This window comes from Oreochromis aureus, linkage group 22, assembly GCF_013358895.1.
Source record: "Oreochromis aureus strain Israel breed Guangdong linkage group 22, ZZ_aureus, whole genome shotgun sequence".
In the NCBI taxonomy this organism is placed as follows: Eukaryota; Metazoa; Chordata; class Actinopteri; order Cichliformes; family Cichlidae; genus Oreochromis; species Oreochromis aureus.
Window position 1 is genome coordinate 22,327,582 of NC_052962.1, and position 11,263 is coordinate 22,338,844.

The 11,263-nt window shown below is 39.4% G+C and overlaps 1 protein-coding gene across 2 annotated transcripts; it reads left to right on the forward strand.

The window, feature by feature from the left end:
* The first annotated feature begins 3,208 nt into the window (after window positions 1–3,208).
* On the forward strand, window positions 3,209–6,013 carry cfap20 (cilia and flagella associated protein 20). 2 transcript variants are annotated; one of them, XM_031742790.2, is made up of 6 exons: window positions 3,209–3,548; window positions 4,819–4,898; window positions 5,238–5,349; window positions 5,444–5,632; window positions 5,742–5,855; window positions 5,984–6,010. In XM_031742790.2, the coding sequence occupies exons 1-6, from the start codon at window positions 3,465–3,467 to the stop codon at window positions 5,984–5,986; spliced, it is 582 nt and encodes a 193-aa protein (XP_031598650.1). In that variant the 5' UTR covers window positions 3,209–3,464; the 3' UTR covers window positions 5,987–6,010. The 2 variants fall into 2 exon arrangements, with proteins under 2 accessions (XP_031598650.1, XP_031598641.1); XM_031742781.2 differs by having other exon boundaries at window positions 3,210–3,548; window positions 5,981–6,013.
* The last annotated feature ends 5,250 nt before the right edge of the window (window positions 6,014–11,263 follow it).

The following is an 11,263-nucleotide window of genomic DNA, read 5'->3' on the forward strand; positions in this document are numbered from 1 at the left end:
TTTCATCTGAAACAGGGATTTGGAAAGGCAATGCAAAGACAAGGCTTGAGCGTCCAAGGTGTCGAAAAGCAGAAGAGGAACATGTACGCTGATGGATAACAGTTGGATTAGGAATAACAAGAAAAGAGTAAGTGGCTGGCAGGCTAAAAGGAAGAGGAAAAATTAGAAAGAGCTGGAGGGAAGACTGCCCTGTCTCTGTGGGACAAAAACAAAAGGCAGTTTCATTCAAGTGTGATTTCAAAATCGTTTATTTAAAGCTGTCTCCAGGGTGGTCCCACTCGGACAGCGTTAGAGAGAAAAAATATACGTTTGTCGCTGTGTAAATACATGATTCAATTAGAGAACTGAAGAGCAAAATAAAAGTATAAAGCAGACAACGCAGCATAAACTGTTTCTGTAGATGTTTTTATGAAGCTGCCAGCCTGTGAACCTGTGAACCAACACACACTTATAAAAATGGGAGAGGACACCTTCATAATGAAAGATAGATAAAGAGTAGAGAAGGGATCATTTTACATTTCTTTCACCACAAAGAAGCGTCACCTAATAAACTCACAGGAGGATAAACAGCTGTAACATCTGTCCCATTGAATATGTTTGCGGTTGTGTGTGGCTAACATCAAAATGTCAAATAAAGTCCTGCGGCAGTAATACCTGTGAAAAAAGCCAAAAAGAGGCTTTTGATTTATGCTGCGCTTTTGGTGATGTCATTATACAAAGTGCCTGGTTAATGTTTGATTGAATGTTTCTTGGCTTGTTTAAATATTTGAAATCTTTGCCAGATGTTTAAAGTGTTGGAGACGGAGGAAGGATGTCGCGCTTGACACTTCGGCGGAATTTAGAGGGTGGAAAGAGTGCTTAAATTAAGTTGTGCATAGGAAATCTATTTCTAGAAACGTTTGGGGTGGATGTATTAGGGAATTAAGGGGCACTCCAGCAGTTTTACAACTTAAACAGAGTTTCAGCACATAGGTGCTGTAGAGTATGCTGTGTAATTTCAGCAAAATTGGAAATGTCAGAGGAATTATCTTGGCTTGCAGACAAGCGCAAGTCTGCAGGCATTTAACAAGCAGAGATGAGCTAAAACCTCATGCGTAAAACAAACATATTTTGTTAGGCTGAGAGGGATTTTTTTTTAGCTTTCAGTAGGTCTTCTGTTCAGAACTACTGAAATAGCCCTGTTCCAGATTTTAGCAGGTGGTAGAGAGCCAACAGACAGTGCATGAGAGAGATGAAGAAGAGAGTGCAGGCAGGCTGAAAATAAGATTCAGGGGTGATTTGTAACTGAAGGATGGCGACAGCAGTGAAAAGGAAGGTTTATATGGTTGTAATGAGACCTGCTTTAATGTATGGTTTGGAGACAGTGGCAGAAGAGGCCAAGGTGGAGGTGGCGGAGTTGAAGATGTTAAGATTTTTATTGGGGCTGACCAGGATGGACAAGATTAGAAATTAACAGTTGAGGTTGATTTCATTTTCTAGAAGCTGGAGTTAAATAAGATAGGATGGGGGCTGGACTAGACTCTATCTGCCTTTTCAGGTCAGTGGGGCTAATGTATTAGTCTAAGCAGAAAAAGCAGAGGATATGGCCGCCAGATGAATGCTCTTTAAGGTAGGATTCAAGGGCAGTGTCATGGTTCAATGATATGTTAAATTATGGATTGATAATGTCCTGATACCCACTGCAGGACTCAATGATAGTTAAAACATCATTTAGAATCATTACTTCAGTATTAAGTTTAGAAAGTCATTAAATCCTTAAGTATGATGTTCGCCTTGATGTCAACTTCAATGTCAACCCACTTTTCTGTCAGTGTAAGGAAATACCCGAAATAAATAAAGAGTAGCTTCACTATTATCAGATCAACATGAATAATCTTGGTCTCTATGGACAGGTAAGACCTCAGATAATATTATTAAGTATCTGGGTCACTGTGACTGGTACTATACCTGAGTAAATTCTGATGAGCCAAAGAAAAAAACATTCAGAAAGAAAAGAAAAGAAAGTGCCCATTAGCTTCTTCCAACAATAATACATTTCCCTCCTTAGGAATAATCCTTACCTTTACCTATACTCACAACATATCCACAACTTCCAAAAAAAACTTGCAAAAAAAGCATCAGAATTGCAATTTTGAGCCCTTCATAAGAAAACTCAGGGTTTCAGACCATTATTGCTGTGTGACACAGCAAATTTAGGAATAGATGCGATACCAAGTAAATACAAGGTCAGTATTGCTGATTTCAACCCATAAAGCCAGTTTATTTAGGAGAGAGCAGTGTGTCGCGATTTATGAGATAAATCACTTTGAATTTGCAATTCCTGAACACATTTTAATGACGTGATGAGTGATGAGTTAACACAGCAAAATTCACCTTTCAACTTTTCGTGTATTTTGAAACAGGGGTTTTGGGGGGGTGGTCTTAGACCTGGAACCTGTCATTAAAGCACTTTGGGTCAACTTCTGTTGTTTCAATGTGCTACAGGCTATAAATAAAACAGATTTAAGAGAAAGACATGACAAAAAGGTTCATACATTTTTCATAGTGCATAGAGGTATACTTTCATAATTAGGTGGGCTACATACTGAACTTAAGATGATTAAAGCAAAGTATCAATCCCATTGTGCTAGTGTCATTCTGATGCCAATATTTAGTTGGTATTGATACTATCAATATTTGGATGGATCCTCCCACCTCTACAGACCATAGAAAACTCCAGCAGATCTAGGGTGCCTTGTTTATAATGCTGTGTAATGCTGCATCATCCCTCTACAGGAACTGTACAGATAATATCCTGACACCTGTAATGGAGGATCAGAGCTGTGCAGCCCTGTTTAGTTACTGAAGCTATGTGTGAAAGCTCACCTCTCCAAACTAAAGAGAAGTGCACCTGTACTTTTAAAGGTCCTAAAGTCCTAAAATTCTTTGGAGACGCGCATATGGATCTGGCTGCAGGCGGTGAGAATCGGGCAGCTCAAGATATCATTTTGAATTAGTTTATGATTAGAGAGTTTTTATTATATCATGCATTCAGTAACTGAAACAAGAATCATCAAACGTGAAAGGTGTTTTGGTTATTTCGGCGACTTCTAGACGATATTATGTTAAACACTTGTGTTTTAAGCTTACACTGTTACCACGGCGACCGAGAAGCGTCAGCATTTATTAACCGGCATGAACAACGTCAGATGATTTTCGTTCCCCAGCAACACCAAAATAAAAACGAGACACCCGCTGCCTTCTTTCTGATTGACGCCGTGTGGGAATATTCGACCACTCAGTGAAACCGATTTCTCTTTTTTATTCTGAGTGACAACGTGGTAGTTTCTGTTAGCGGAACGGTTTATATTCTAGCACACGGAACCAGAAAAGTTGGAGGCGGAAATTAAATCTGTAAACAAACGGTTACAGGTTCGAAGCGGTTACAGTACGTGTACATTGACCGTCTGCTGAGCCCAAAGAAAATGTTTAAGAACACATTCCAGAGCGGTTTTTTATCTATTTTATATAGTATCGGCAGCAAACCTCTCCAGATATGGGACAAAAAGGTAAGCAGCGGCTCAGAACGGAAGCAGGGAGCTAAATGTTGGCTTAGCGAGCGGGGCTAAAACTGGCTAGCATCATGTGCACTCACCCCCCCTCTTAGGATGTTAAACTTCGCACTGTTTTATGGCTGTGGACGTTTTCTAGATCCACTTTAAATTCACGACCCGCAGTTCTTGTTGATTACTTGTAAAAGCAACATGATACAGGGTAGCCACGGAGGCAGTGCTGCTAAGTTGCTAACCTAGTCACACATCAGTAATTGAAGTTACAGTCGCTTGATTGAGTCATTGGTGCCATTTACACGGTTTTACAGGCTAATGTGCTAAACAGGAGCTGTTGCTGGTGAGATATTCAAGTATGAGCTTTGCAGTCCTCTCTGCAAGGCCATCTATGCAGTGGTGACAAATGATCTGAGATATGAGATATCCATCCATTCATTAATTTTCTGCCGCGTACCCAAGTCCAGGTTGCAAGAAAGCGCTCTAAGTAGATAGACTCAGACTTCGCATTTCCCATCACCTTATCCGGGGGTACACGGTGGCGTTCCTAAGCTCACCCAAGAGACATAATCTCTCCAGCGTGTCTGAGCTCCTCACCCTATCTCTGAGGGAATATTTTTGCTACTTGTATCCACGATTCTATTCTTTTGAGCGACTGCTAAATTGACAGTTTCCGTTAATGCTAAGCTCTCTCTTCACGGTCTGCATCATTGCACACGCCACACCACTCCATCTGTCAGTCTCCTACTCCCGTCTCTCCTTGCCCATAAGCAAGATCCAGAGATACTTGAACTCCTCTGAAGCAACAACTGATCTCTAACCCGGAGGTCGGGCAGCACCACCCAGTGTTGTCTCCAAACCTCTGTAATTCATTTCAATTCAATTTTATATAGCACCAAATCACGACAACAGTTGACTCGAGATGCTTTATATTATAATGTAAGATACCTACAGTAATACAGAGAAAACCCCAACAGTGAGATGACCCCCTATGTGCAAGGACTTGGCGACAGTTGGATAGAAAAACTCAAAGCTTGAAAAGCAAGTAATAGGTTCAGTGCTTTGCGGATTGGGCAGTCACAATCCCTGGTTGACAAATCTGACTTTAGATATGAGACATGCCTTCTTCATTCATTAGTTTTGTTTAGATATCCCACATCTGATTCAGGGGGTTTTACAGTTGGTACGCCATACAGCACTCTAAAGGCTCTGGGAAACGTCCTAATTTCTCCATTGAAAATAAGGGAACAAATCTATTTCTGGGTTTTCACAGGTGAGAAACGGTCACATAAAGAGAGTCTCGGACAATGACATACATTCAAATGTGCTGGAGATTGAGGGAACAAATGTCAGGTGAGTTTGTCTGTTTATTTATTAATCAAATGCACAGGATATAAAGTGAAAATTATAATAATATACATTATTATATAATTATATACACTATTGCAGTCCTGGCATATTTAACAGGATATTCTTTTTTTCAAGCTCTTGTGTGCATTGATTGTCTTCACTTTGTGTATAATATGTCTTTGTGTTCTGTTTGAAGTATGTGTACATTAATGTATCATGCAGATCCCAGGCATAGTAATTAGATTTACTTTCTTTAATATTTTTGTCTTGTTAAATAACTGAGATAAATCCGGTATTTAAGTCTCGCCCATCCTAGCTTCATCAACTCTGTCCTCCCTACAGCACCACCTACATAACATGCCCCGCAGACCCCAAGAAGACCCTGGGGATCAAACTCCCCTTTTTGGTGATGATCATTAAAAACCTCAAGAAATACTTCACCTTTGAGGTCCAGGTAGAGACATTTAAATGCTCTGTGATTGGCTAACATACAGTCTGGGAATCTACCATAGACCTGGTGCTACGTGTGTCTCATATCTCCCTCTCAGGTTCTGGATGATAAAAATGTTCGCCGGCGGTTTCGAGCGAGTAATTATCAGAGCACGACGAGGGTGAAGCCCTTCATCTGCACCATGCCCATGAGGCTCGATGACGGCTGGAACCAGATTCAGTTCAACCTGTCCGACTTCACCAGGAGGGCTTATGGAACCAATTACACAGAGACGCTACGTGTACAGGTTAGTGCACACATGAGGAACCTCTGAGTCTTTCCTGTTTCTCTATAGTAACAATTTGACACAATAATCCTTTTTCTCTTTTTAACATCTGCTCTGTTTCCCCCCTTAGATTCATGCTAACTGTCGGATAAGGAGGGTGTATTTCTCCGACAGACTGTACTCTGAGGATGAGCTTCCAGCTGAGTTTAAACTCTACCTGCCTGTCCAGAATCAGAAGGCCAAGGTGAGTACATCTCTCCATATACGTGAACGCTAATACAGTATTACAGTCAAAAAGTCACCATTTCAGCTCTCAGTCTGTAAAAATGTTGTGTAGAAGTCTAACACTTGTCTGTCTGTGTCTTGCAGCAGTAGAGCTTCTTGCGGTGTGCAGCCCCCGGATGTGATTTGGAGTTTTAGTTGTGACAACATTATAGACATTCAGTGTTCATTTAGTTTTGACTTTTTCGTGAGCCTCTGCACAGTTTTAATACAGTGGTTCACATTGCAAATACACGCAGTAGTTGTCTATGTGTTGTCAGTTGCAGTGGAACTTCTGGCTCATACAATGTTAACTGCAAACAGCTTACAGGCCCACTGCTTATTTTGTAAGTCTTTACCAAAAAGAAAGAGATTTACTGTTCAAAATTAAAATTTGCCCATAAATACAATTAAATTCCATGGTTTGCTGATTTATTTAAATCACTCAGGCTAAATGATGTTAAGTCCTCTGGCTACAGGTATTTTTTAAAAGTCCACCATGTCCATTATTCTGGGGTTTTTTCAGTTTGCCACCATCCTGTGCATCCTAAATAGTATTTATGAATGTTAACCACCTTATGCCCTCGTCTATATTTCCTTCTGACACAATGCAGAATCCCTTTATTTTTTTCTTGTACTAGAGGTATGAATATCAGCAGAAAGACTTAGTTTCAATAAATCATTGTTGCTATTAAAGCTGTAACACTTGACAGGAACAAAATATGATCTTTACCTCTGGTCCTTTAAACAAATAAGATCCTGACACTTGCTTCTATCTGATTTTAATCCTGTTATTTTACATGTCAGTAGTTTTATATTTGCTAAAAGGTTTCTCAGATTTGGCTCTCTATTATAGAAATATGTTTAGATGCTGTGATGATTGTGACATTTATTTTGATTAGGCTAACTACTTCTAGCCCAATCCCATAAAAACACCTGTTAATTTACAATATTAATAATTATAATTTTAGATTTTGTATTAAATAAATGCCTACCAGTGGTTTCTTTACAAAATAAATATCTATAAAAACAGAATGTGTGTTTAGATAAAAGCCTTTATGTGAACATTATCAAGCTCTAGCCTTTGTTTTAGGCAGGCTTTTTCTGCTTGATCTGCTTCATTTTGTTTCTTCTGTGTTTTATTCAGGTGTATTTATTACTTGTGCTGTTTATTACCAGGTTGTAATAAAGTTTTTTGGGAAAAAAAAAAAATCTTCAGGTTTTCTGTTACCACCACAACTGAGTTGTGTTTATGGATCGGTTCCATTCCCTGGCTACACAAAATAGAATGAAGATTTTTTTTTTTTTTGAGAAAGATTCACACAATAATTATTTCCTCAGACTTTTATTTAACCCTTGTATTATGTTGAAAAAAAATCACATTGATTATGTTGCGGGTCAAAATGACCCGCACTGTGTAAATCCACTCAGAATTGTCAAAAAACTGCAATAAAACAATAGCAACTTTATTTTCCATTAGAAAAACATTTAGAACACAGACATACAACACAGTTTGAATTACCATAACTCTTTTTAAGAACAATTTAGTAAAAGTTTTCCCTTCTTTACAAACACATTTCTTTTTAACTTGCCCGATTTTTTTCAGTTTTTCAGTGTTCAGCATTTTCAATTTTGTCCACATGATGGACAGAATGTAACTGTGTGCTTTCTGCAGATGTACTTTTTGCATTTCTCACAAACAGTGCTTGTTTTAATGTCTTCTCGTGAGGGACAGACCTGGCATCTTTTCCGTTTCTTTATACCTGGTTCCACTGAATCCACTGCAGATTGGTTGGATGGTGCACACTTGACCTTTTCAATGACAGCTGCTGCTGCTGGGGATCGAGCTGGTCTGACTCGCATCTGGATCTTGGGAGTGACAAGACTTTTTCCCAGTTCTTCCAGGAAAAGGCGACGTCGGTACAATTTACCCGCATTCCAATGTTGGTTGATTTCAGTCCACAGGACATAGGCATTGTAAGCAGACACATCCAAAATATTGGAGAAAATTACCAAGGGGCAACGAGCTGTCTTGCGCTGGCAGCTGTATGTTGCTGTGACTTTGTCAAGATTGTCTACTCCTCCTTTGGTGGAGTTGTAGTCTAGGATCATTTGTGGTTTTTTGTCATCTCTTGTGCTCAGAGATGCATCTGTGTGCATTGTGCTCATGACAAGAACATTCTTGTTTTTCTTTGGGCAATATGAAACAACTGTTGCTTTCTCAGTGAAAACAAATAATGAGGAATGCAGAGATCTTCCCTGCATCTTCAAAATTTCACTGGGAAGTTCTGGCTTATTTCTTCTGATTGTTCCCAACATAGTCAGCTTTCTCTTCTGAAGTTCCTCTCCAAGCCAGTAGGATGTAAAGAAATTGTCACAGGTGATGTTATGCCCTTGCAGCCCTTCACTCATCTGCAGCACCACACGCATCCCCTGATTCTTCTCAGATGCTCCTCCAGGTAGCTTTCCAGTGCACACTTGCATATTCCATGCATAGCTAGATTTTGCATCACAGGCTGCCCATATTTTGATGCCATACTTGGCGGCTTGTTGGGCATATACTGTCGGAAAGGACAGCGACCCTGAATGGGACAAGGCGCTCATCAACAGTAACGTGGGGACCAGGGTTGTACAACAAAGGTAGAATTTCCACCCATTTATCCCATACATCTCTGATTGCAGCAAGTTTGTCTCTTTCACGTCGACCAGCTCTGGTTTCACGGTTGTCAAATCTGATCACACGAGATATCTTGAGAAATGTCTCCAAAGACATAGTTGCTCGAAAGATTGGCCTTCCATTCTCTTCATTCCATAGACTTGCAGTTGCTTCTCCCTTGGACCTGTATACTCCAGCTAATATCAGAATTCCAATATAAGCATGCAAGTCAGTCTGATCCAGTGGCTTCCACTTCTCTTGAAATACACGCCTCCCTTCCAGGTTAGTCATGTCCAGTATGATCCTTTCTATTGGAGGGGATATGAAGAGTTGAAATGCTGATTGAATAGCATCAACTCGTGTGATGGCAAATCTTGTAGGACCAGGAGTCATTTTGATGACATTAGAAGATGACAGCCTGCCTTGACTTCGGTGTGGTGATAATGACCATTTTATATTACCATGTTGAGATGTCCATGTCTCCTCTGTGGATGATGATTGCTGCATTCCTTGGTTTTCATTTGATGTAGAGATGGCGGCACACTCTCCCTCAGAATCCTCCTCCTCGTCTGAAAATTGGCAGTCTGGATCATCAATAACATTGTCCTCGGCCTCTGAAAGATCCTCAGTCTCTGAAACATCTTCTTCTTCATCACTATCCCAGTTGAAAAGCAGTGATAAAGCTTCTTCAGTCGTCAAGCTCCTGGAGCTCATTTTTGGTGTGTTGAAATGACATGAGAACAGTGACAAGAATAGGGGAGAGAAAGTTTCTTGCATACACACCTGGGTCTGAATGTATATTCAGAAGCAGTCAAAACAAAGTACATCTTTACTTACATAAAAGTGTGCAGGTCAAAATGACCCCGCAACATCATCTTTGTATACAAACACTGCAGAGACATTCCAGGACACATCAAAGTGTCCATATTTTACACACCAGTTCATGACCCCAGATAAGGAAAAGTCATAAGGTTTCATGAAGAAAAAGAAAGGATGACCAGTACTTTGGTCAACACAAAAACTGGAATGGGTCAAATTGACCCTTAACATAATAAGAAGGTTAAATTAAGCATCTTCAGCGAGACAGGTTTTTTTTCACCCGGAACTAGTATAAGGGAAAAGAAAACCCGTAAACAAACGACTCACGTGTAATAGCAACCAGCGAACGCTGCTTGCAGGGTCTCAAAGTCGTGCTTGATGTCTGTGGAGTGAGCTCAAGGATGTTTAAAAACACCTCTCAGTGCGCGTTTTGTCTCTTATACAGCATCAGCAGCAAACCTCTTCAAATATGGGACAAAAAGGTAAGCAGCGGGTGTAGAGGGTGTATTTTCCAACAGACTGTACTCTGAGCATGAGCTTCCAGCTGAGTTTAAACTACCTGCATGTTCAGAACCAGAAGTCCATGGTTAGTACGTCCCTCCATCAGCCATATTTTATTGGGCCAATTTTGTAACAGATATTGAATGGAAAAAAGTTTGGACTTTACCACAAAGGTTTCTTTTAATGAACAAAGTTAAAGAGATTTCGTTTAAATTGATTCATAAGTTTTACCCCACCAAACAATATTTGTCCAAATTTATGGCTGAAATAAATGTAAATTGCACCTTCTATCAAGAGCACCCTGAAACAGTTACTCATTTGTTTTGGTCATGTAAATTTACATGTAAATTCTGGAAGGACTTCCACAAGTTTATTACTGACTCTGTTCTCCCTAATTTTCAACTATACTACAAGGATGTTATCTTTGGCTATTATAATTTTAAAAACAAGGACAATGATGCTTTCTTCTTTATAAATATGGTTTTATTTTTGGCAAAATTTCACATACACAAAAGCAAAGTCCTCGGCAGAAAACCTGAACTTCTTGTATTAAAAATGGAACTCGCACAATATATAAGGACAATCTCCTCATCAAAAAACACTAAGGCTCTCAAGACTGTTAACATCTGTAACCATTTGAAACTGCTAACTTGATTTTGGCTCTTCCAAACTTTTATTTATGTTCTCCTTAATTTATTTTATTTTTGCACTCACTTTTATCTCATTGTCTCCGTCACTTTCATTGCTCCTCATTGTAATACTTCAATGTCATCTTTTATATGATCCCTGTTTTACTTAACTGTATGTCTAAAATGTGATAAAGCTTCCAAAAAAAAAAAAAAAAAAAATACGCCCTCCACACACGTAAATGCTAATAAGGTATTAGTCACGTGACATATTCATGGCACCTCTCAGTTCTCCGTCAGCAAGGTCAATGTGATGAGGCGATTTGGTCCAAAATGTAATTAGTGTAGACAAATTAGGAAAATTTCTATCCCAGTGTTGGAAAAAAACCAGAGTTGCTTTCTATACAATAAAGTGTTTTAGGTACTAATGTGTCCTCAGTTTTGAGTAGATAGAATGGATGGATGGATCAAAAGACATCATCACGGGGTCTCTGCTAATAATGCTGCTTGCTTTTAGTAGTTTATAAAGAATGATTACCATAACTGCTTTTGATGCGCTATAACATTAAGTACAGGATTTAGGATAATCCTCTTATTTGTCAAAAACCTAAAAAGGCACACTACTTGTTTAACTCTTTACCACCTGAAAGCCTACTAGAAGTTGGCTTAGAAGCCCTTTTCATTTCTGCCATATTTCAGGCCTGCTTATAGAACAAAATGGGTTTGCATCAGAAGTTTGTGAGGGTGGTCTTTGCCTATGTAGTTACTCTTAGAAAAACCTGGAAGCTA

What these genes read in the sequence shown, in the direction of transcription:
- cfap20 (XM_031742781.2), top strand. Translation starts at nt 3,465, where the DNA reads ATGTTTAAGAACACATTCCAGAGCGGTTTTTTATCTATTTTATATAGT. An exon ending in ACTTCACCTTTGAGGTCCAG is followed by an intron (nt 5,350 to 5,443) that starts GTAGAGACATTT and finishes TCTCCCTCTCAG; the next exon opens with GTTCTGGATGATAAAAATGT. An exon ending in CAGAGACGCTACGTGTACAG is followed by an intron (nt 5,633 to 5,741) that starts GTTAGTGCACAC and finishes TTCCCCCCTTAG; the next exon opens with ATTCATGCTAACTGTCGGAT.